Source organism: Martes martes (assembly GCF_963455335.1).
Source record: "Martes martes genome assembly, chromosome: 10".
In the NCBI taxonomy this organism is placed as follows: Eukaryota; Metazoa; Chordata; class Mammalia; order Carnivora; family Mustelidae; genus Martes; species Martes martes.
In genome coordinates, this window is record NC_137898.1 from 29,469,166 (window position 1) to 29,496,077 (window position 26,912).

At 41.9% G+C, this 26,912-nt stretch overlaps 1 protein-coding gene and 1 long non-coding RNA gene across 2 annotated transcripts in view; one reads left to right on the forward strand and one right to left on the reverse strand.

The window, feature by feature from the left end:
• CAT (catalase) overlaps positions 1-9,093 on the reverse strand; it is a 40,609-nt gene extending 31,516 nt beyond the window's left edge. The window contains exon 1 of the mRNA XM_080815968.1: positions 8,892-9,093. Within this exon, the coding sequence (XP_080672094.1) occupies positions 8,892-8,957 (66 nt within the window). The 5' untranslated portion in view covers positions 8,958-9,093. The remainder of the gene's footprint in view (positions 1-8,891) is intronic.
• LOC308350567 lies at positions 8,965-26,198 on the forward strand. Its single transcript, XR_013967546.1, has 4 exons — positions 8,965-9,256; positions 10,853-10,945; positions 21,442-21,599; positions 25,529-26,198. It is a non-coding gene; the product is annotated as an uncharacterized lncRNA (long non-coding RNA).
• Positions 26,199-26,912: the final 714 nt, after the last annotated feature.

Genomic DNA, 26,912 nt, shown 5'->3' on the forward strand with positions numbered 1-26,912 from the left:
CCTCTACCAGCAATAAAAATAACACTTGGAACTCACTCACCTTGCTGATTCTTGCTCCAGCTTGGGTATGGAATTTGTGTGTGAGAGGTCTCACTAGACATTCTCAAATCTCATAACAACAAAAACAGCTTAGTATATAGGCATTGTTCTAAACTCTACTTGGGTTATCACATTTAATCCAGCTGTCTGAAGTATGAGTATACCTCTGTTATAAAGAAGAGGAAACTGAGGCACAGAGAAGTTATGCAATTTACTCCAGGTCACCCACATAGAAAGGGTCAGAATCAGAATCTGAACCCAAGTAAACTGCTCAAGAATGCAAACTCTTAACCATAATACTACAGCATTTCTTAAAACAACAGAGCCAACATGTCCTATATGCGTTCTATGTGCTGGGTAAATGATGTGTATTAATTTCCACGCATGTATTACATAAATGAGTCCTCAACAATTTTTTAAAGTAAGGGGAATTATTAGCCCAAATTTAATATGGAGAAACCATGGCGGAGGGAGGTGAAGCAACCTGCCCAGGAGTCAAGCAACAATTTGAATCCTATCTGACTGTAAAGCCTGACCCTTCACTGCTTCACTAAACCACTAGAAACTGTGTCTATAACCACCAGAAGATAAAGAAGGGCTTAAAAGACCTATCAACCGATGCAACATGTGAACCTTATTCAGACTACATTTGAACAAAGCATTATAAAGCAGACAGACAGACAGACGTGCCAAGAGTCCCCAAGACCATCCACCTCCAGGTGATTGATTCCCTGGCAGGAGTCATGGGACCCAGCACTGAGTCATATTCAGGCTGTAATTTATTATAGCATTTTAATACAAAGCAAAACCCCAGCAAGGAGAAAAGCATGTGGAGTGAAGTCCAGAAGAAAGGAGCACAAGCTTCCAGAGTCCTCTCCCGGGGGGGTCACACAGGACACACTTAACCCTCCAGCAAGATGTGGCAACACCTGTGAAATGTTGTCAGGCAGGGAAGCTCATCAGAGACTCAGCACACAAAGTTTATATAAAGAGCTCATGGTGGAGGTGCCCTCTGGCTCCCAGCAGGAAAGCAGGGACTCAGTAAACACCACATTGTTTGCACAGCTCTGGGAGTCAGTTGCTCTTACCAGACCAGGTAGGGGAGCCTTCCTGAAATCCAACTTCCAGACGCCAGCCAGGGGCCACTCTTGCAAGTAGGCCTTTCTACAGTCAACTTTGGTCTGTAGGTGAACTCTTTTCTGCACAATCAGGGAAAGTGAACACACTGATGGCAGAGAAAGGTAAGCGATTACTGCTCAGGTTCTAGATGTGACAGTGGTATTCTTACAGAGTTGTTATCTTTTGGAGATAAAGGCACTTGTGAGGTTCATTATATGATCCTCTCTACTTCAGTTCTGGTTTCAAATGTTCCACAATATAAAGTTTCAGGGTGTTTTTTTGTTTTTTTGTTTTGTTTTTTTTTTACATCAAGAATCAAGGAGAAATGTCTAATAAAAGAAACAGGGAAGAAGGTGAAGGGAGAGAAAGGGCAGGCTGCATCAGTAACTCTAACAAGTGAGTGCTCATTGTGACCACATTCCATACTGAATTCTTTCCCTAGAGCCACCCACTCGGTCACGACAAAGAGCAGAATTCAGCACTGCACACAAAATACACACTAGGCAACCGGCCCGATGGTTAATGACAGCTCCTGCCCAGAGAGTGCTTATCATCACAAGAAAATGTGAAAACCCTAACTACCAAGAAGGCCATTTAATACTAAATTCCAGATGTAGTCGGATGGGCTTTATTATTATTATTATTATTGTTATTGTTATTATTAACCTAAGATATTCTAAGCATCAGAAGGCGCCCCACCTTAATTAAGGGCCCACCACACCAGGGCGATTCACAAGATCAAAATACATGAAGTGATAACACTGGGAAAAGTTTCTGATTGCCTTAATGACCAAAAAGGATGCTTCCTGGGCTACACGCAGAGACTTCGTCACTGGGATGCACTTTGTCCTGTAAGCAAACTTCATCATGGTTAAGCCACCAGGTGCCTTGTATAGGTCAATGCCAACAGGTCATTCTAAGCTCAAGAAGCAAGACTGACTTTCATTCTACTTTACTCATTGTCTAAGTTATCCTGTTCCCTCCACCTAGGGTATGGTCACTCAAAAAAACATATTAAATAACATATTGTGGAAAATGTGAAATCTTTCCAAAAAGGGTAAAAAAAAAAAATCAAGTCTTTTTTTTTTATTTTAATTAACATACTCATACAGCATACTGATTTCACACTTCTATATTCAGTGTTCATCATGATAAGTGTAGTCACCATCTGTCACCATACTATTTTCCTACAATATTCAAACTGTGTTCTTTTTTTTTTTAAAGATTTTATTTATTTATTTGACAGACAGAGATCACAAGTAGGCAGAGAGGCAGGCAGAGAGAGGGGAAGGGGAGAAGCAGGTTCCCTGCTGAGCAGAGAGCCCGATGTGATGCGGGGCTAGATCCCAGGACCCTGAGATCATGACCTGGGCTGAAGGCAGAGGCTTAACCCACTGAGCCACCCAGGTGCCCCTCAAACTGTGTTCTTTTTTTTTTTTTTAAAGATTTATTTATTTATTTGACAGAGAGATCACAAGTAGGCAGAGAGGAAGGCAGAGAGAGAGGGGGAAGCAGGCTCCCCGCAGAGCAGAGAGCCCGATGTGGGGCTCGATCCCAGGACCCTGGGACCATGACCTGAGCCGAAGGCAGAGGCTTTAACCCACTGAGCCACCCAGGCGCCCCTCAAACTGTGTTCTTAATAAAGAACACAAATGGGGGCACCTGGGTGGCTCAGCCATTAAGCGTCTGCCTTCGGCTCAGGTCATGATCCCAGGGTCCTGGGATTGAGCCCTGCATCGGGCTCCTTGCTCAGTGGGAAGCCTGCTTCTCCCTCTCCCACTCCCCTTGCTGTGTTCCCTTTCTCACTGTGTCTCTCTCTGTCAAATAAATAAAATCTTAAAAAAAAAAAAAAGAACACAAATGGATCCTATTGGTACTATATAGGGTATATTGAAAGCTTCTAAACAGGCCCTTTCAGCAGGGTAACTGCTACCAGATCCGCAACATTTATGGCCTTAGACCAACAACAGTGCCCTGAGCAAGAACAAGAAGAGCTATTAGGCACGCAAAGAATTGCCTGTCCATGCTGTTGCACTGAGTGGGGGAAGGGAGAAGGAGCAAATGACACAAGAAAGTAAGAAAAATGACAGAAAAAGAACTAGTGGGTGTTTTAATCCAGAAAAAAAAGTAAAAGTTACGTTTTACAAGGAAGATAAATGTTAGACTTAAAGGTCATATCACTGAATCTCTGAGCACACACAGACTGAACACACCTCCTCCTTCACCCAAATGGAAAAAGTTTGTTTTTCAAGCCAGGCTCTTTTATATTAGTACTTGTAATAGTCAAAGTGTCGCAACAATTGCTAATGTGTTTTTTTTTTTTCTCTTCTGAGTGAGTTATCAAGGCTTCCAACAAGAAATGGTCAAAACATTGCCATGGGTTTTCAATCATGAGCAAATATTTAAAATAATCTTATCAAGAACAAAACCTTAAAATAAAAATAAAAATAAAAACTGAAAGGGCACCTGGTGGCTCAGTTGGTTTAGCATCTGACTCTTGATCTCAGGGTTGTGATTTCGGGCCCTCTGTTGGGCTCCATGCTGGGTGTGGAGCTTACTTACCAAAAAAAAAAGAAAAAAAGAAAGAATAGAAAAAGACAAAAACAGAGAGTGGGAGGGAAGATGTTGATAAAAAGCTGCTCACTTACACAGTAAAAATGACATAACATTAAAAAAAAAAAAAGATTATACCTGCCTATCACATCACAAGAAATGACTAAGTAGATTTTCACATGGAATGTATGGTTTGGATATCATAGTAAGTCGGCTACCTGGATTGGGGTAGACTGCCTTTCCCAGCTGCCCTCTCTATTAGGTGTGGTCATGTAACAGGCCATTGGGGCCAATGTAGCCAATGGAAGATGAGTAGAAATGACCTACACCGCTTATAGCCCAGTCCCTAAACCCTCCACATACCCTTCTCCATGTTCTTAACCTTCTACAGATGGACAGGTTTGCCCAGGGCAACCTTTAAAGCTAAGCCTGGAACCCTCCCTCAATAACTATAGGCCATAGAGTACTCATCCCAAACCACTTTGGCCCATCATGTAAGAGAGAAATAAATTTCTATTATGTTTATACCATAATATATTTCAGAATTATTACAGCCCTTAGCCCACATATGACTTCAAAGATGAGCTATGGGTCAATAATAAAAAGACAATCTAGTTTTTTAAAAGACAAAATATTTGAACAGCTATGTCAGAAGAACATAACCCAACGGTTAATAAGCACATGAAAAGCCGCTCATTCGCACTGGTCATGAGAATAATGCAAATTACAACCACAGTAAGACACCACCTCGTATCCACAAGAATGGCTAAAATTAAAAGACTGACAACAAGCAGAGAGAGTCAATTATCATATGGCTTCACTTATTTGTGGAGCATAACAAATAACATGGAGGACATGGGGAGATGGAGTGGAGAAGGGAGTTGAGGGAAATTGGAAGGGGAAGTGAACCATGAGAGACTATGGACTCTGAAAAACAACCTGAGGGTTTTGAAGGGGGGGGGGGTGGGAGGTTGGGGGAACCAGGTGGTGGGTATTAGGGAGGGCACGGATTGCATGGAGCACTGGGTGTGGTACAAAAACAATGAATACTGTTACGCTGAAAAGAAATAAAAAATTAAAAAATATATATATATATATAAATTTTTAAAATGTCTATAATACCCAAAACAACCTACACATTTAAGGTAATCCCTATGAAAATGCTATCAACATTTTTCAAAGAGCTAGAACAAACAAGTCTGCATTTTGAAAGAAAACACAAAAAAACCTGAATAGCCATAGTAATCTAGAAAAACAAAATAAAAACTGAATATATTGCAATTATGGTCTTCAGGCTGCATTTGAAAGCTGTAGCCAAGAAGACAGTATGACACAGGCACAAAAACTGACACACAGATATATGGGATAGAGTAGAAAACCCAGAAATAGACCAACAACTATAAGCTCAACTAGTATTTGACAAACCAGGAAAGAATATCCGTGTGTGTGCAGGGGTGGGGGGAAGACAGCCTCTTCAACAAATTGTGTTGGGAAAACTAGACAACAACCAGCGAAAGAATAAATCTGGACCACTTTCCTACACCATGCAGAAAAATAAATTCAAAATGGATGAAAGACATAAATGTGAGACAAGAACCATCAAAATCCCAAGAAAAAAGTCAGCATCCTTTTTGACATTGGTCTTAGCAACTTATTACCAGAAATGTCTCCAGAGTCAAGGTAAACAAAAGAAAAAATGAAGTATTGGAACTTCATCAAGAGATCTTTCTTTTTAATTAACACAGACATTCATTGTTAAAAACACACCTCTTACAACTGTTTTGCAGGGGTTCCTGGGTGGCCCAGTTGGTTAAACAGCTGCTTTTGGTTCTGGGTTCTGGGATCTAGCCTCTGTCGGTTAATTTTCACATTATCTAAAATTTCCAGCTTTACTCCTGTTATTGATTTCTAGTTTCATGCCATTGTAGTTAAAAAAGTTATTGGATATGACTTCAATCTTATTAAATTTATTAAGATTTTTCATCTATAATGCAATCTGTCCATCATAATATTCCCTGTGAAATTGATAAAAAATATCTTTCTGTTTGCAAATAGTGGAATGTTTTGTTTACTCCAGTTATGCCCATTTTGTCTTAAGTATTAAGTCAAACAATCCCTTATTGATTTTCTGTCTGTGTGATATCGTTGAAAATGGGGTATCGAAGTACATTAATATCACTGTATTGTACAATTTTTCCAGCTTTTTAATACATTAGGTTCTTCTAAAAAAAAAAAGACTGACAACACCAGAGTTGACAGAATGTAGAGTAACTGGTACTCTCATACACAGCTGACAGAAGTGTTAAATGGTATAAATGCTTTGGAAAAAGACTTAGCATTTCTTATAAAATACTCACTTACCCTATGACCCAACAATTCTACTGCAGGCATTTCCTAAGAGAAATGAAAGCATATGTGCACAAAAATATCTGTTTAAGACTTCTCATTGCAGCTTTATTCGTAACAGCGGAATAGTGGAAATAGCCCACATGCCCAGCAACAGTGTATACAAATGGTGCTGTATTCATGCAATGGAATACAACTCCACAAAAAAATAACAAACTGCTTAAAAAAAAAAAAAAAAACCTGCTGATACAAACAGCATCATGAATGAATCTTAAAACACTTTTTTCTTGTTTTAATCTTAAAACATTTTTGCTGAATTAAAGAAGTGTTAACACAAAAAAGCAACTAAGCCAATGGCTAAAAGGAAATCAAAACGGAGATTGCCTGGGGCAAGACTGCAAAGGTTGCAGTAAATCACTGGGAAACAGCATGAGAGAACTTTCTAGGGTAACAATAATTGTCTCTGTACCTTGAGGAGGGAATAGGATTCACCGGTGTATATATGTATCAAAATATCACTGAGGGTCGCCTGGGTGGCTCAGCCGTTAAGCGTCTGCCTTCGGCTCTGGTCATGAGCCCAGGGTCCTGGGATTGAGTCCCTGCTCCCTGCTCAGCGGGAAGCCTGCTTCTCCCTCTCACCCTCCCTTTGCTGTGTTCCCTCTCTCTCTCAAATAAATAAATAAAATCTTTTTTAAAAAATCATGGAATGGTACACTGAATATTTGTATATTTTGCTGTACCTATTACCTTAAACACATAAACAAGTATTGAACTTTGTTTTGCATGTTTAGTGTTTAGGGGTGAAGTCTACTGATGGCTATAACCTACTCTGGGATATACAAAGGGATGGACAGTTATGATAACATGTAATTAAAAAAACATGTAATAAAGGATACATAGCAAAACGTGGTGAATATATGTAAGTATACACAGGATTCCTTCAACTTTTCTGAATGTTGAAATTTTCCATAAGAAGCACTGGAGAATGAGAAAGGCTATGGGACATATGCAAAATTCCCTTTGGAGGATCCGGAGGAGGAGGTCATCTCAAAGAAATAAACAGTTTTCACCAAGAGCAGCTAAAAGTGAAGAACAAGACATTAAAGTGACTGCCAATCAGGACCGTCCACACAGTACACAGACATGCCATCGGCAGAGGAGACAACAGTATTTCAACTATAAGCCCCCCATTATAGATGTGTTCTTGTGAACCCAATGTTTCACACATGGGCAACCATGTAGGGTAAATCGCCACTAGTGCTGTAATGATTTAACAACAGTTAATGATTCTCAAAATATAGAGGCAGGCTATTCTCAGAACAAAATGGGGGGATGGGGTCCTTTAAAAATGAATAAATTGTGCTTTATGAAAACTCACTACATTGTCCATATTGCTCTCAGTTCACAGAGTATCATGACAACTTCAATGTGAATCAGGATTTAGCGACCACTAGATACAGAAAGAATCCTGGCCCCCAGCAGGTAAGTTCTAATCCTGACTCTGCCCCTAACCGGCTGCCCATCCTTGGTAAGACTCCAAGTCTCTCTGGTTCACTTTAGGAACTCATGAAAAACTGAACTACCCTCCTGGCATATAATAAAGGACAAAACAAGGAGAGAGAAATGCTAGGCCCTAAGAGGAGCATGAAAACCTTCTCAAGAGCAGGGAATTATAAAACGATCCACAGGACAGTTAGCATTAATACTCCAGTTCATGAATACTAACTCAATTTTGAGAAAGAGCATTAAGATGAGAAAAAGCATGGCTCAGGCCCTCTCTCTGCCATGGGAACTGGGCAAGTCCCTCAAGACTCTCTGGTCCAATAGGACAAGAGAAGACTGAGATCAGAAGCACTCCCGACTAACCCAACCTGCTCAAAGATGCTCTTTGAGACTCTGCGCCCCTGGATACAGGCCAGGAACGCCTCACCCACCACCACGGAGCTGAACTCCTTTCTCATCTTTAAAGTTCTTGTTCAGATGTCACGTGCTTTGGGAAGCTTTCCAGCCAAGTCCAGTCACTCCCTTTATACTTACAGATAACCTATAATAGAGCCCTCACCACGCTGTATGGTAATCACCTGTTTATCTGTGCTGTCTCCCTGACTAGACTTTGAGCTCCCCTACGCTCTAGTTCTTGCCTCACTGGCATCTGTACAACTCGTCTCAGCACGGTGACTAGCACAGGCAGGCACTCCAAGAATACGTATGAATAAACGCATTAACCAGTCCCTGATGTCGCTTCTAGCTCGAAAATGTTAGGCATGGTGTTTTTAAAATGCAAATGGAATCACGGACTTAAAAATTCTTTATTTCGTCGTTGACTGCCGTGCGTACGGAGTACTTGTGACTGCTGTTGGGGCTACCGAGATGATAAAACAGGATCCCTGCCCACATGGCACCCCGCAAATATGGAACCTTGGAGTAACTGCTTCAGCACGGTCAAGGCTGGAGCCCCGTTCCCACGTCCTCCCTCACTTCCTTTCTTGCAGCTGCAGCTCTCTGCCTCTTTCCCCCGCGAGGCTTCATTCCTCCCTCAAGCTGCGACCTCTGTCCCAGCTGGCAAAACTGCAAAATTCGGAGCCAATCACCCACGCCCCGCGGCCCACGACAAAACCAGCAGCAGCAGGCTTGCCCCCGGACCCAGAACCCTCTCCCCCTCCTCCCGAGCATGGAACAGTCCACCGGGACTGAAAAGCGGCGCCCACCCCGGCTCGCGATCAGTGGTGCAGCCCCCCGCACCGCCGCTGCGTAGGCGAAGCCTGGGCCGTTACTCGCCGACGCCCAGCTCCCTGCGCAAACCTTCTGGCCGGCTCGGGGGACGCGGGCTATACCTGCGCGGCCCGCTGCTCCTTCCAGAACTTCATCTGGTCGCTGGCTGGATCCCGGCTGTCTGCCATCGTGTGTGACTGGCTTCGCAAAACGTTGCAGGTGGCCTCGGCTCTCACGTCTCCACCCTCAGCGGACGACGCCGACTACCGCCGCGCGACATAAAGTAGGCGACTTCTGCCTCCGCCAGTTGCTCCGCCCCTCAGCTCCGCCCCTTGTCCCGCCCCTGCAGGAAGACTGCCTCCTGATTGGCCGCTCCAGCGCCAGGCAGGATGGGATTGGAAGCCAAATACGGGCGGGAGGAGACGGACAAGTCGCTGGGTCCCCTCTGGGGGGAGACGAAACCTCGGGACTGAGAGAGGTCAGAAAGGTGGGTGAAAAGGGAGGGGAGCCCGGCCCCTCCGACCCCGCAAGGCTGGGGTTTATGAACCCAGAGCTGGGCCCCACCTCTGGGGCTCTGATTCTGGCCTCGGGTTGTCAGCATCCTTCACGCTGCCCCGCGACGCGACGCGATGGCGGGTGGCGGGAGGGAACGTTGAGGCGCTGCAGGGTGGGGCTTTGCACTTTAAACGCGATCTCAGCTCTTAATAAGTCAGAAATCCTGGGTTGAATTCCTCTGTGCAAAACGAATTTTTGACTTACCCTAGTGTTACTATCGTTTGCCACTGAGGGATTGATGGGAATTTGGAATAAATGCAAACTCTGCTTCCGCAGTTAAGTTTGAACCAGTTATCTTACTCTCAAATGTCACGTCAGTTTTCCTGGACACAGACTATATACATAATAGTCAAACCGGAAAAATGAAACACTGACAGGTTCTTAATACTCTTAATAGTCAAACCGGAAAAATGAAACTCTGACAGGTTCTTAATACTCTTAATAGTCAAACCGGAAAAATGAAACACTGACAGGTTCTTAATAACTCTTAATAGTCTCAAATGCATTAAGAAGGAAGTTCATTCAGCCTTTTAGGTTCCCTTTTGGCTGAGCAGGCTGCCCGTTTTGAAGTGTCTACCATGTGCTAGATGCAGCTAGATGTTTGCCAGACTGTATCATTTAATCCTTACAACAACCTCGTGATGAAAATTTTGTTATCCCCCACTTTAAATATGAAGGCTCCGAGGCTGAAGAGAGGTAGAGGAACTTGCCCAAAGCTTAAGAACTCGCAGAATGTCAGACCCTAGATCCTGAGTCTTCTGATTTCAAAGCCTGTGCCCTGAACCACTGGGCTATCCTGCCTTTCTAAGAATAAGAATTTTAAAAAATTCCAAGAACTTTTGGCTCTGTGTTTTTAAAGAGCCCTGTTGGAAAATTAAATACTTAGTAAGTTATTGACTCGTTTGTCATTGTAATCAAATGGACTGAATTATTCTCCCCTTCAGGTGCTAGGATTTCTCTTTAAACACCTTAATACATATAAACCTGCCATAATCTTCAGATCAAGAGTTTGATCTGAAGTTTGACTTTTTTCAATAAAGCTACAAATAATGGGTGGGCATGAGACTGTGGAAATTTCAGAAGATCATGATTTTACAAAAGCGTGGTATCAAGAATCTGTCATAAAAGTTTAACTTTTGCAGTTCATTGAAAAGTGGCCCCCAAATCAATCTTCAGTTCCCTGTATTTTTCCTTCATTACACATAACAGAACTGTGAAGATGCTCTTAGCTGTGTGATTTGTGTGATGTCTTTCACTACCCACAACTCAGGAAACTGAGGCATAGAGAGGTTAAAATAAGTAACTTGTCCAAGATTACACCATTATTAAGACAGAGAGTCAGGATTCTAGCCTTGACCATCTCCTAAGCTCATGGCTTGTTGAGTAAATAAATGTTGAAAAAATCAAATTAATCATTTTCTTCAATGACCAAATTTCAACAAAGTAAATAAAGAGACCTCATGTGTTAACCTTTGTTCTTTATGTGAACATTGCTCTGTTTGTTTTTTTTTCCCTCTGTTTCCTTTAGTGTTGGTTTGGATTCCTAAGGAATTTCCAGCGAAAAAGAAATGGAGAAACAAGACACTTTCAGATCATGTCATATCTTGTACATTAAAATAAGGTATGTGCTTTCAAGTAATGACAATGAATTTATTTTGGTTACACACCGAGTATTATATTCATTGACCTCAATTCTATAATCTTAATATAGTTTAAGTGAAAACACTTCTAAAAATCAGCCCTAGTTAAAAAATACATTACATCTATGTGATTCCTAAAGGTAATTCCAAGTGATTGGCTCTGTAAACAGATTTGGTCCCAGATTTGTATATTTTATTAACATAAACACAGGAGTATTTTCATGGGTATTAAATACAATTATTATTTAGAAAATGCTATTCTCTGATTATTCAGAACCCAATGAAATAAAATGTCCTGGCACAAAACAGAATGTTGTGAATCCTCAGATCATCAAATCTAAAACCAAGCTTACAAAGTAGGCCATACAATAAACGCTGAAGTGAAAGGCTGGCCATGCAGCTAGGCACCTTTATTGACAAATTTTCTTTCATCGCTTACTTGAAAGAAAAGAATGGAGAGGACGAATTCTGTTTTCTTGGATGACAGACAGGTACACAGGGCAGCATGAACAGTAAAGACACCAAGGTTATTATTTCTGTTCTGATTGCAGCTTCCCTCTTAGGAGCTGAGAATGTTCCACATATTTTTATTTCATTCTTTTCACAATGGCCTTATGGAGTAACTTGGGGATGGAGGAGGAGGCAGAAGGAACAGAGTGTAAAAGAAAAGAGATGTTTTGCAATCCAGAGTGCCCTGGGAGGGAAGGATGGTGAACTCTACCACAGTTGCGTGTTTCTAGCCCACTGTGGGCTAGGCCTGAGCAGACAGGACAGGGAAGCCAAATCTGCAAAAAGTGCCAGTGGTTTTATATGTGGCAGTGACATGTACCCTATACTCTGCCTACTTTGCTTTATCACACCTTACTCCTGCTTTAATAAGAACAATTATTTTGGAGGACGTAGCCCCCATGTCCTTTGGCGTCTGGTAGTGGCCATAGTTGGAACTATCCTGAGGGAAAAAAATCCATGTGCTCTTTCTCCCCCAGGCCACGTGTTCCATGTATTGATCTGGGTGTTTGAGCAAAAGGAAACACAGAAATAAGAATTCGGAATTTGTTATTACCCTAACTTCTTTTTTTTCTGATTTTAAAAGTAATAACTGCCTACTAATGGGGGCTTGGAAATATAAAATAATGTGTAAAATAAATACTTATCTATGGGTGGTAATAAATAGATATCTTTTTTACTTATATTTTCTCTCGTGTATGTAATGTGTGTGTGTGAGAGAGAGAGAGAGAAAGAGAGAGAGACTAATAATGGATCATACAGAATATATAATTTTGTGTGTTGCTTTTTTTTTTCAACTATTAAATCTGTTTGGTAAGGACAATTTCATTCATACCAAGCAACAACAGCTTACAACAATCTGATTGCTGGATCCACCATCAGAGACGGGGAGGCACTGCAGGCACTTGGAGCCCTTCCCCCACACCCTAAGACCCAGGGTCCTCCTCCACCCCCTTGCCCCTGAGGGAGATGAGAGCTGAAGTATTAACGCCACCCTCTGCCCAAAAAGACGGTAGCACAGAGCACTTCTCATGTTGCTCATTAGTACTGGGGAAGGGCCCGCCCCTCACTGGCTGAGACACAAGAAGCTGAGTTATTGGGAGTGGGGTTGGGGCTGGGGGGGGGGGGGCGGCGGTTGAAGTGGCAAATGGGCAAGAAGCAGAGTGGAGACATGTTTGGTGTGAAGACCCCCACCTACCCACCCACCTAGGCCACAGTGGAAATTTGCAGGATCACAAAAGTGGCCCTGCCTTTGCCCACAAGCTGCCCTTTTTTAAAACTTTCAAAACATTTCATTTCCCCTGAATTTCACCTGATACAAAAGTATTACAGGCTTAAACCTGTCATCAAAATAGAAGGCTCTTTCTGTTCTTCAAGCCAGCTTTCCTCAGAGGCAAATAAATAAGAAACAAAGATCATATATGGAAGATTTTCCTTTACAAGAAAATATCTAAGCACATGATATTTAGTATAGCTTAACATTCCAGTGTATGTTGATAAATTTAGTTAATTGTTGGGTGGTACATTGCATACATAAAAGAACTCAATAGACAGCAGGAAGCTTAATCCTTGATTAAGGACAAGGCATCTGACAGTTTTTTTATAGTTTTTTTTTTTTTTAAAGATAATGCCATTTGTAAATTCAGATTTGGCCCTTTTTAGTCTTTTTGCTCAGTCTTCTGAACACTTGCATTGTTTTCATTTTGTAGAGCTTTTGAACTTTGTCTTTCTCATTTTTCTCCTCTCATATTCTTGTTTCTTAACAGTACACTTAGCTTGTACTTGTTCACGTTTTTCTTGTGCTTTTTCATTTGATGATTTATTTTTTTAAATTTATTTATTTGACAGAGATCACAAGTAGGCAGAGAGGCAGAGAGAGAGAGAGGAGGAAGCAGGCTCCCTGCCAAGCAGAGAGCCCTGATGCGGGGCTTGATCCCAGGACCCTGAGATCATGACCTGAGCCGAAGGCAGAGGCTTCACCCACTGAGCCACCCAGGTGCCCCTGATGGTTTATTTTTGTTTGGAATAGTAATGAAGTCTACACTTTCACTACACTCTCATGGCCGAGGCTGGTCAATCCTGCGGTGTTCTTCACACAAAACCTGGTCAGTGCACCCGGCAGTGGCCAAACACCTTGTTCTGCTGACAGAGGCTACTTAACTTTTCTAAATCACTTCCTAAGCCTGCCTTCTTCAACTAATTAGAGATGTTCCAGCTTGTCAGGGCATCTCTCCTGTGAACAGGAATTCCTATGAGCTTTGAACCTTCTTCCATAGCAACCTCTTGTAATTTTGCTGAATCTTCCATTTTCTTGAAATGCAAAGCCTGTCCATCAGGAACGCTCCCCCCGGAATGGTTAGGTCACCACAACTGTGGTTTAAATTTCTCATTCCTGAATCTGATGAGAAACTCCCTTGCCATGTATCCCCAAACTCCCTGTCCACCACGTTCCTGCCAGCCTCTCCAGCACCATGACACAGCAACCATGTCCTATGTCCTGCTTTTTTTTGCTTAACCTTATGTGATGAAATTCTCCCTGAGTCATTAAATATTCTTTGAAAGTTTGTGTATGTGTTTTCTCATAGTTGCACAATGTGAAATCAAAACACTGATCCCTTATTTACACATTCCTTTACTGGAAACATTTAATTTTTTTCTAGTATAAATAATAGTACAGTGAACATCCCTCTTCTGTATTTGTATTCTGAAGACATGTTTCCAGAAGTAACTTTGGTTCAAATCATGTGAACATTTGAAGTCCCCTGACATATGGTCTATTGTAGTCTGCAAAACTGAGCCAGTTGACAGTCATCAATACTGACAGTAAGGACTGGAAATGAAATTTTAAAGATAGGTAAGTAGTTAGATTCTAGATGCCTATACAGTGCATATCTTATTAGATTGTTGAGAAAGAACAACACCTCTTGTATTCTGTTCAGCCATTACCACCACCCCCACGGGTTTTAGTCTAGTGAACATCTGCAGTGTCCTTTGTCCTCTGCGTGCTTGACTTTGAGAACATAGCACTAAAGGAGATAGGTGTGGGCAAAAAAACCTCCAAAACCAAACAAAAAAACCATGAGGAGGGGTGCCTGGGTGGCTCTAAGCATCTGCCTTCCCAGGGTTCTGGGATTGAGCCCTGCATCGGGCTCCCTGCTCAACCGAAAGCCTGCTTCTCTCTCTCCCTCTCCTGCTCCCCCTACTTGTGGTCTCGCTCTCTCTTTTGCGCTCTCTCTCTCTCTCTGTCAAATAAATAAATAATCTTTAAAAAAAAAAATGCCAGGAAATAACACTATGGGAAGAGTGTTCTGAGAAAGGAAATAGAGCTGCTGCATTGGTACCAAAGAAGGTCACCTAACCTGAACTTGAGAGATCATGGGAGGCTTCCTTGAGGAAATAATGGCCAAATGAATCTTGAAGGATGAACGGGCATTAGGAATAGTGCCAAGAATAAGCATTATGTTAGCCTCACTGTGGCCACAGAAATGTAAAGAGATTTCTTCCGTTCTTTCTTAAAAGCTTGACTTCATCAGTGATGGTGTTGTGACACCTTGTCTAGTATGAGAAGAGCAAGCAAAGATTTGCAGCTGCGGTTCAGCCTTTCTCAAGTTGCCCAAGCATGCCAGCCTCTGTATGTGACTTAGACTGGCTTTGGCTCCTGCTGTTCATCCACTCTCCTTCCTCGTCTTTCCCTCCCTTGCAAGGGCTGTGCAAGTCCATCGTGTTAACTACTGGGATTACTATGTCTGGCTTGAGTTATTTTCCAGGGCTGCTATCCTTGAGGTATTTTAATGGTCTCCTTGGTGTAAACTATGAAGTGTTGCATTTGTGCTTGACTCTGATCTTAAATCTGTATGCAGAAACCAGACTTGGTTAAGCTTTGACAATTTGAAAAAATGACAAAAACCTCATAGATAAATCAACACAATCAGTATGGTTGAGACCACACAATTTTGTATCTGTGAAGAAAATAATAGTTATAAATTGTACACGTTGAGTGTAACTATGGGATGTAGACCGGGAGGACTGGGACCGGTGTCTCTCTCCCCCATCTCTCCCATGAGCCCAGATCATGGACCAGCAGGGCTTCAAGGGGCAAAACAACATGATACAGTTAAAAGTCTCAGCTCTAGTGGGTTTGAATCCCACTACGGCTTCTTACAAACTGGGTCACTTAATCTTTCTAAGCTTCCATTTCTCACTTTTGAGATGGAGGTAGTCACACCTTCTGTATTAGGTTTAACCTAGGCTGCTAAATGAAAAGAAACCCCCCAAAATACCATGGCTTAAACAATGTAAAAATGTATTTCTCTCACACAAAACATCTCAGACCTAGATGGCATGACTGGTTAGGCAGTTCAGCCATTCTCAATGTGCGGCTTTCGTCTCTGAGTCCCCCTCCCTCAGCCATAGCTGTATGCCAACCAGTGAGAAGGGGACAGAGGAGCAAAGGGAGCATATGCCTGTTCCTTTTGAAGACACGACCTAGAAACGGCACACTTGGTTTCCACTCACAGTCCCTTGGCTGGAATTTGGTCACATGACCATGCCTAGCCATTGAGGAAGCTGAGGAATATAGTCACCAGCTGTGCAACCATGTGCTTGGCAAAACTCAGGCATTCTGTGATAAAAGAAGAAAGGGAAGATGGAGATTGGTGGTCAACCGGCAGGATCTGCCTCAGTGATGTTGTTGGGTTGTTGCAAGGATCGAGAGATACAGAGCACACAGTGGGCCTTAGTGCCCCCCATTTCCCAGTATTGCTCTTGAGCCACGCGTGGTTCTTTCATGGATGGCTACAGCTGTTGAGGATATACAGCAAACTTGGCATTAGGGTATCATATCACAGCCCACCCCTATAGAGTGTGGTGGAGTGAAGAGACTGCTTCTGGCCACTGCAAGTGTAGCTCCTGGTCCACATGGTGATGGACAAGGACCAGCTGCTGCCCTAAACCAAACCTTCCTGTTCCAACAACTGTCACCTCAAACCTATTTTACTTATTTATTTAATAGGCAGGTATATGATTCCTACAGTGTCCCATGTTCTACTCTAAAAGCATCTCCCAATATTAACCCATGGAATCTTTACAACAACCCCATAAAGTATGAACTCTTATTATCTTCACTCTACATATGAGGACACTGAGATACAGAAAGGTAAAGTAACCTCCCAAAGTCACATAGCTAGTTAGTGGCAGGGCCAGGATTCAAACCAGGCGGGAGACCACATCTCAACTCTGACATGGTCCTGCCTGCCACAAAGCAAATAGGAATACAGGAAGATCTGGGGTGAGTGTCCCACATTCTTAGAACACAACTGAAGCAACATACCACCTCCCACCTACCTGCAGACCTGGCTTTTTGGGAAGGACATTCATATAAACCACTTGTGAAGCCCACATAATTGAGAAAGACCACAAGAAAATGACATTCCATTCCAGAGCATCTTTGAAAGGAAGAATGGGAAATAGTTCAAATACATTATACCCTCTCATTTCCTTTTTAAATATATTTTCCTTCAGGACATGAAAGCTTTCTCATGTTCAAGAGTGCTCTTTTATTTATTTATTTATTTATTTTTTAAAAGATTTTATTTATTTATTTGTCAGAGAGAGAGAGAGAGAGCGAGCAGTGGCAGACAGAGGCAGAGGGAGAAGCAGGCTTCCTGCCGAGCAAGGAGCCCGATGTGGGACTCGATCCCAGGACGCTGGAATCATGACCTGAGCCGAAGGCAGCTGCTTAACCAACTGAGCCAGCCAGGCGTCCCAAGAGTGCTCTTTTAAAAAAGAAATGTGTTCTACCCATCCCGAGCCTTCTGATATGCTGTACCAAAAGGAACACATCACTTGTGTGATACTCCTACCAAACACGCGTAACCCGAATCTAATCATGAGGAAACACCCGACAAACTCAGATTGAAGGACATTCTACAAAATCACTGGCCTAGACTTTTTTTAAAATATCAAGAAAATGAAAGAGAAAGACACTAAGGCTATCCCAATTTAAAGAAGACTAAAGAGACTTCTTTATGCCAATTAAGTAGAAAGTGTGTTCTTGGATTGGATCTGGAATGAGTGGAAAGGTTTAAAGAATATTATTGGGATAATTTATGAGACCTAATATAAACTATAAATTTAGTATGAATGATAACATTGTATCAGTGTTAAATTTCCCAGTTTTGATCATTTCACTGTGGTTCTGGAAGAGGATGTTTTGTTCTTGGAAAATAACATATTGAAGCCCTTAGTGGTAAAGAGGCATGATGTCTGCAAATCACTATCAGATGGCTCAGGAAAAAATACATACATACATACATACATACATACAAATAAAGGAAGCAAGCAAAATGATAAAACAAATAGAGGAAAATGTACACAATTACTGACTCTGGGTAAAGGGTAAATTGGGGTTATTTGTAGTATTTTTGTAACTTTCTGCAATTTTAATATATCAAAGTAAACATTTATGAAGGAAATGTAAATACATTCCTCAGAGAGGTCATATATAAATATTTCCTCAGGTAATACCTTAATTATAAGTAATGTAGTAGCTGACCAAGGCCCAAAATGGGGCCCAGTTTAGGCCTTATGTGGGGGTGAAGACATATCAAGAACAAAAAAAAAAAAAAAAGAAAGAAAGAAAGAAAGAAAAGGAAAATGAGGAGGAAGCAGAAGCCTTTGAATTCAAACTTTACCTGGGTCACAGTTTTGCCTTGGACCTAGTGATTTTTTTGTAGGAACAATTTAAGACACAAAGACATAAGTTAAAAAGTAAGAAAATATAAACACAATCAAGCTACACAGAGAAATGGCCGTACGATTTTCTTAATTCTTATATATATCATAAAATATAATATATTAGTACTTATAAAACCCTGAGATCATCCAACCTAAAGTAATGTAAGCTAACCTTATGTGATTATCCTGAGGTAAGGAATTATTTGCCAGTGAACATTTGTTTTTGACTTCTCATTATTGTGTAATTAGTTGATTATTTTAGTGAATATCAGCTATTATCTTCAAAACAGGCCCTGATTTTATGTCCACCTTTGTTGGTGTTTGGAACATGACCTATATTGCTATATGACCACACTGTGAAGTTTAGAGATTATTCTGTATATTGTTCTGTTAACAGGAACCCTGGCAATACAAGTCCTGTGTGAAGCTAATTGTGTGGGAGATTCACCCTACTTCTAGCAACATGTACTCCTTAAACAGCCTCACTTCTGATATCCAAGTATCTATAGTAAAAATCAATCATAAAGTAAATCTTGAGCAGAGGAAAGTATCATGATACTGGAAAGGGGTTCAGACAGCTGAAGTCCACAATAAGCAAAGGGTGCCAAAATGTCAGTCACCAAGACTCCTCCTCACAGCACAGTGAACCCCACAGGGAACCTCACAGTTGAAAGAAGGATCTAACAGTAGCTAATCACAGGCTGCATGGACGGGGAATTCAGCATAAACTATGGACAGAAGCAGTGCTTTGGGCTGGGGGCACAGGAGGTATATATGGCCTGTACCAGGAAAAGTATATGCCCTCCTTATATCGTATCCTGTCATGTTATTACTCTTTGTCCCTTCCAAACATACCCACACAAAGCCCTATGCCCTAAAATTTAAAAAAAAAAAAAATTTATTTGTAACTCTCAGAAATGCTCTATCATGGAACACAATAGTTTATGAAATTAGCCACATAAATTGTGAAACCAAAGTCAAAGTTCTAGTTGTTCTGTATCAGCGTTTAAAAGAAAGGTGGGGGTGGGAGTGGGGATGGGGAGCATATCTGTAAAGAAAGAAACTGAATAACAAAAAGTATTGTGTGAAACAGATAATTATGCCAAAAAATGGGCAGAAGACATGAACAGAAACTTCTCCAAAGAAGACATACAAATGGCTAACAGACACATGAAAAAATGTTTATCATCATTAGCCATCAGGGAAATTCAAATCAAAACCACATTGAGATACCACCTTTATACCAGTTAGAATGGCCAAGATTAATAAAACAGGAAACAACAAAAATTGGAGAGGATGTGGAGAAAGGGGAACCCTCTTACACTGTTGGTGGGAATGCAAGTTGGTGCAGCCACTTTGGAAAACAGTGTGGAAATTCCTCAAAAAATTAAAAATAGAGCTACCCGATGACCCTGCGATTGCACTACTGGGTATTTACCCCAGAGCTACAGATGTAGTGAAATGAAGGGTCATATGTACCCCAATGTTCATAGCAGCAATGTCCACAATAGCCAAACTGTGGAAAGGACCAATATGCCCTTCAACAGGCGAATGGATAAAGATATGGTCCATATATACAATGGAGTTTTATGCCTCCATCAGAAAGGATGAATACCCAACTTTTGTATCAACATGGACCGTACTGGAAGAGATTATGTTGAGTGAAAAAAGTCAAGCAGAGTCAATTATCATATGGTTTCACTTACCTGTGGAGCTTAAGGAATAACACGGAGGACATTGGGAGATGGAGAAGAGAAGGGAGTTGGGGGAAATCGGAGGGGAAGACGAACCATGAGAGACTATGGACTCTGAGAAACAAACTGACGGTTTTGGAGGGGAGTGGGGCGTGGGGGGTTGGGTGAGCCTGGTGGTGAGTATTAAGGAGGGCACGTATTGCATGGATCACTGGGTGTGGTGCATAAACAATGAATCTTGGAACACTGAAAAAATAAAATCAAATTTTAAAAAAAAGTATTGTGTGTGCAGCCCTGAAGATCCCCATCTAAACCACATCAGGGGTGCCTGAGTGGCTCAGTTGTTAAGTGTCTGCCTTCGGCTCAGGTCATGATCCCAGAGCCCTGGGATGGAGCCCCGCATCAGGCTCCTTGTTCAGCGGGAAGCCTGCTTCTCCCCCTCCCACTCCTCCTGCTCGTGTTCCCTCTCTTGCTGTCTCTCTGTCAAATAAATAAATAACATCTTTAAAAAATTAAAATTTAAAAAAATAATAAACCATGTAGATCCTCCAAAAACTCCACTTCCAACCATTTAGCCACCCTCTACATGGGTTTATGACTACATCTAGGAAATGAAAAGCAGATCGAAACATTGTCACTACAGCCAGTATTTGTAGCAGATATTCCTTCCCTCCAGGGCATTACAGATTTGTGGTTGTGGAGCCAGGAAGGCTGAATCACAATTCAATGCAGATGTGTCATTATTTAACACTCTTGTGGATCTAAAAGAAATTAGGACCTGGGGGTCAAAGCTAGTGCCTCCCTGAGAGCCCAAGCCACACAGGTGGACAACCAAGTGTAGCTGTGGGAAGCTGGCTGCAAAGGAAGCTTAGGAGGAACTAAAGAGATAAGAGTGAGTTGATGGAGATTAAATAGTCTGTCCTCATCAGAGAAAAAAAGGAAGGACGGAAGGAAGGAGGGTAGGGGGTGGAAAGACAGGAAAGAAGGAGGGAAGGGAGGGAAGAGGGAAGAAAGAAAATTTGGGAACATAAACAGCGTTCAAGACTCAACTTGGAAAGTACTATTTGTCCAGAATAAAAAGATGGAATTTGTTCCAGCAAGGTTCTGGGAATGGTGGCTGAAGCAGGGATTAAAATGGAGAGGTGAAAGAAGCAAAGTCTGCCTCCAAGAGACCTTTTCATTTAGGAAACGTCCTGTTTAAAGCAGCACTTGCCTAGGAGAGCAGAGAGGAATGTTGTGTGTTTCGTCATAACTGGTTCTCAGCAGCTACAACCGGTTAGGACTGTAAACCTGACCTCAGGGCATCAGACTGCAAAGTATTTCTTGACCCATGAACCACAGGTCCTGTTCAACCAGCATATAGGTCTGTGGACTTACTTTTTCCTATCCATGTGCTAGTTTTCAATCCTTGATTTGGAGCAGTTAACAACTCCTGAGTTTTTCCCTTGGCAAAACCACTCAGTGAATTTCTTCTGTAATATATGTTCCAATGCCTGGTGAATCAAGAAATACTTGACTTTTTTTTTTTTTTTCTTTAACAGAACGTGAACAAGAAAGATAAGTGATGATGTGTAAATGAGCAAAAGGTGACTCTAGGCCCCAAAACTAGATGAAGTCTGGAAAGAACCCGCTCATGTTTCCTAGTCCCAAGTGTGGGGACAGGGCAACTGAAGAGCTTCGGAGAGATAAGAATGGTAAGGTAAGTGTGATCGTTGTCAATGTAGTTCTTGGGTCCTCGCCACCACACCTGGTCCTCCACCTCCATCCCAACATCTTTGATTTCCTCATTACAACAACAAATTGTTGTTGTAACAACAAATTCCTGCTGGAGCTGTCCACACAGCTCTTCTCTTGCAGCTCGGATTACTGCCGCTGCCAACCGCACCACCGTATCTTGGCATCACTTCTAACAGACCCCTTCACAGTCCCACTATGGCAACTGCCACCTTCTCTTTTCTGATTGTCATGACCTCTAAAAACCTTTTGCGGCTCTGCCAAGTACATCTCCTGACCCCTGCTGATGTTCCCACCATATAGGGAGACCAACATCCCTGTTTTGTCTGGGACCAAGGGGTTTCCAGGGATGTAGGACTCTCATTGCTAAAACAGGAAAGTCCCAGGCAAAGCAGACTCGATTGGCATCCCACACCACTATTGGTCACAACTGCCACGGCCGCTGACTTGTGTCTTAGAATTCAAGGTGGGAACAGTGGAATCAGGAGCATACTTCTGCCCTAAGAAAAACTACTGGGGAAGCTTTTTCCTCCGCCCTGAGGGCACTCTGCTGGGTCTGCTGGAGAAGCTCACACACCTCCATTTCCCTAGATGGAACTCTGCAACCCTAGGAAGCTGCCCTTCCTCTCTGCAGTCCACTCTCTGGCCATCCTGCTCTCCCCCCAGTGCCCTTATCTTTGGGAAGGACCTACCCTCACAACCAGAGTGATGTGGCTTGTATCTATAACTTACTGTCATTTTTAGTATGTGTACAGTGAGATACCATGTGGATTTCTCACTCACTTTTTTTTTTTTCACTTTAACATGCTAATATGTTGGGGTGCCTGGGTGGCTCAGTGGGTTAAAGCCGCTGCCTTCAGCTCAGGTCATGATCCCAGCGTCCTGGGATCGAGCCCTGCATCGCATCGGCCTCTCTGCTCAGCAGGGAGCCTGCTTCCTCCCTTCTCTCTCTGCCTGCCTCTCTGCCTACTTGTGATCTGTCTGTCAAATAAATAAATAAAATCTTAAAAAAAAAAAAGATGCTAATATGTTATGCTAAATGGTACAGAGTAGGGATAGTTCCAGATAGGTATACTTGCAGATTTAAAAACAACAACAACAACAACAACAACAAACCTGAAATCTTTTGAAGAGAAATTTCTTAATCTCACCAAAACCTTTTTTTTTAATCAAAATGGGAATTAATTGGCCAGTTTTTATAAAAGCCACATAGGCTCATTTCAAGTGCTTTAGAAAACAGAGAAAATCATATAAACTTAACCAAAAATATAATCCCAAATCCCACCACTCTAAAGATAAGCACTATTAATATTTTTATCAATTAGATAACATTAATATTGTGTATGTCCTTCTATTCTGTCTATGCCTATATATGCACTTAGATATAGAAGGCTTTAAATAAAAGTGAAATCATATATAGGTTATGTATAAATACTGTGCATGCGAGATTTCTTTTCATTAATATGTCATGAACATCTTTCCTTGTCAATAAATAATAATCTACATGATCATTTTTAATGGCTACAGAGATGCTCACTCTAGGTGTTCTTTAGCTGGAGTAGGGACTAAATAAATTTCCCAAGGAGAAACTGTTAAGAAAGGTATCTCCATTTCATTGTACTGTTGGCACCTCTTAAAAATCTGCCATAACTCCAATTTCTAAAAAAGTTTACAGAGTAGTCCGTAAAAGTCCATAAAATATCTAAAAGTGTATCTTTATCAAACATCAGCCAAAAAAAGGCGGGGGGGAATAGAAAACCCAGAGGTCTGTTCTAACAGACAATGAATCGTGTAATGTAGACAGAAAACAAAAACTGAGAGGAGTAAGTAACTCACCTGCTCACCATTGGCAGTATAGTCCCAAGAGGTGAAAAACAAATTGATAAAATCTAAATGAAGAAGCCAGCAGTTATGACGGGAGCAGAGGTAAAAATCATAGCAGAAAACAGAAGGTCAGCCCTTAAGATAAGAAAAAGAAGGCGAATATGAAAGAACATTCCAGAACTTGAAGATTACAGTAGACAACAGGGAGGAGGAGTACTAAAAACCAAAGCAAAGGGATAAGAAAGCAGTGCAAAGTACAAATCAATACTTAGATGTTTTCTTAAATCAGAACAAACTTTTAATTATGACACAATTCATATTTAAAATTTTGGATGTGATATAATTCATATATATGTAATGGATATACATTATTATAAATAATAACAAAATCAAACACCATGGACCCACCACTCAGCCTAAAGAATCAAACATTACTAATATGGGTAATGTCTTTTGTATATCCCTCCCTGACACTTTCCTCCCTCCCCTTTGCTTGTCTTTATAGTTCAGCCAAACACCTATGTTCTATAAATATTTGGGGAACAGGTCTTGCATATTTTTTAACTTTATGTAAATGCTATCACAGTGTATGCGGGTTTTTTGTAAACATGAAAACTGCCCAAGCTGAGTCCATCTGTAGGACTTGGGATGTAGGTGTATCTGCCAGAGTAATGGGGCAGACAAAAGGGAAGTCTCCTGCTTGAAGGCTAAAATGTCTCCTATTCAGGACCGCAGTTGAGTGCGCAGTCATGAGCCAGAGTTTCTGGGCATGTCCAGTAAACTGGTAGCAAGGTCCAGCCCAAATCTCTTTGCAGAGGTCCTCAGAGACCTCTTACAGAACCACTCCTCCTACGAGAAGAAAATCCAGGCATGAACTGCAGGATCCAGGAACAAAAAAACCTGAATTATCAAAGAGAAGTGGGAATTCTAAATATCACCTGGGGGCTGTAAGGCAGACTTTGGGTGCAAGTTGAATTCCAACAGTACTGCAAAATAAAAGATTATTCTTTCTCTATATTCTGTAATACACTAGAGCCCAGACAACAGCTTTAACATACCGCCAACAGACTGTGACAAAGGAGAGAGAGAGTCATTCTTTCTGCCATTCTTTCTCACTGTGCCAAGGTCAACCGTGGCCTCAGGAGGGCTCAAGATGCCCAGCAGAAGGACATGGGGAAGCCATTGGCACCAACAGAAACACAGAGAGCTTCCCTGGTATCCAGCAAAGTGAAGCAGCAGCATGCCTGGCTGTCAGCTCAACTCTCCTTTCAATATATGGGACTTCCTGTATCTGAGAAGCTACTGAGACCAGGGCATTGATGCTAATGTGCTTCCATATTCATCTTCAGGCTGGTGAAGTCTGAGGAAATGTCCAGTTATAACTACATTAGCACATAATCCAGGGTAGAAGTAAGGTACTGCATGGGGTATGCAGGGATAATTCAGTTTACCTGGAACTTAGGATCTCTGGAAGTTATTGGAGGGTGTCTGGGAAACAAGGCTTCTTTCAAGTTCTGTGGGACCCATGTTTTTACAAACATGCCCAGCCACTGTGTTTTAGGAAGATTAATTTGTCAGCATATAAAAAGAGGTCATAAAATGGGGAGAGTGGAGATCAGAAGAGCAGTCGTAAGATCACTAGAAGAGTCCAGATAAAATGAAGGAAGAGTAGTGGCAGTGGGACAGATTCTAGAGCGACCATTAAGCAGAATTGATGAGGACCGGGCATTACATCTAACACATCATTTAATGATGTTTGCAAAACACGATAAACGATGCAACTCAAATATATATGAAACTTGCTGAAGTTTAATGCCTTTGAAAGTGAAACCACAATGACACCTAGAAAATACGTCACTGTGGAATGTCAGTGTTGTTGTAACTCTAGTACAAAACCCCTAACAGATAAATGCATTCTTCACATACATCCCATATCTTTCCCTTTATATTTACATAAAGGAAAAAATGTCCTAGAAGGAGAGACAGGAACATGTCAGTTTTCCAGAGCTTCAGATTGCTAGCCTGGTTGTGTGAAGAGAAATCTGAAAATTATGCTGTGCTTTATTCTAGAGAATCTGAGAAGCCAAACTTCAAGTGTCATGTCTCCATCCAGACTGTGCATGTGGGGGATTTGAGTGAGATTTCTGGGGGGTCCCTGATCGCATGCCTACCAGACACTGACATCCGCAGTCAGAAGTGCTGTCCCACAGCGCTGCAGGGAAGGGGACTGCTTTATGTGCTGGCTGGGCACCTATGGCCCTGCGAGTGTGCTGTGAGTGGAGGTCATGCCTAGCATCTTCCTGACAAGAGAGCCATGAGCTCTATATTGAGATGGTAGTGTGCCGCGTTCACAGAAAACAGATTTATACGTTGATTGAATGGTTCATTCTAAGCGATTCCAAAAGAGGTGAAGGGGAAAGCGACCTCTCCAGGAACGACCGCATTCCAGCAACTCCTCTCCTGTTGGAAAACAACCACCAAATCTTAACCGAATGACAGACGCCCACTTGCTGACCCAGCGCCCCTCTAACCTGTGTCCCTGGATTGTCATGTATGAGTATAAAGAACATGTGGCAAGGTACAGGGTGGGGACAACTCTTTTAACTTACTCCTCTAACTTGTTTGAACTTTAATACATTTATACATCAGCCAAGAGGGGTTTTTGTTTGTTTACTTTAGAAGAATAACCTGTACTTCTTATAAAACAAGATGCAACAAAATAAAAATGTACAAAAAGTGAGAGTCCTTCCCCTTCGTGACTCACTGTTTTGCCAAGCTCATCGTCTCTCTCTCTCCCACTCCCCCCTCTCATCATATGGTGCACACTAATCTGAAAATTGCTTATGTTACTCAAAAATACCTTGGGACTGTGCTTTTGTGTCGATATGGACAACTATACCTTGTTCTTCTAGGTCCCCACGTAACGTTCTATAGGATACACACACCATCATGTATTTAACCATTCCCTGAGTAACAGGCATTAAGTAGTCTCCAATGTTCATTTTTATAAACAATACTGTCATAAGTCTATCTCGTAATGGTACCCTTTTGTATACTTTCATAAGTCTTCCTGTAGGAGAAGTTCTTAGAAGTTGAATGGCAAAACTCCTCCCTCCTATGCACAAAACTCCCACGCTGGCCAAGTATCCGTCACACCAGCCTTCAAAGTCAGACCTCCATGGTCCTTCTCCCCCATTCACATCCACTTCCACCTTTCATCTACATGCTGCCCCTCGCTGGTTTCACTGGAGGCAGGCCACTTTCTTTTGTGCTCAGGGGATCTGGCCAGGCAAAAAGAAGCAAGAATTCATGTCATTAATATAAAACACACTTTCAAAATGATGGTCTGAGAAAGAGCCTACTGAGAAATGGTGCATAAGGAAGTGGGTACTCTGAGGTCATAAACTAGACTGAATGTCTTCTCGGAGTCCCCAATAGTTCTTATTTTTGACTC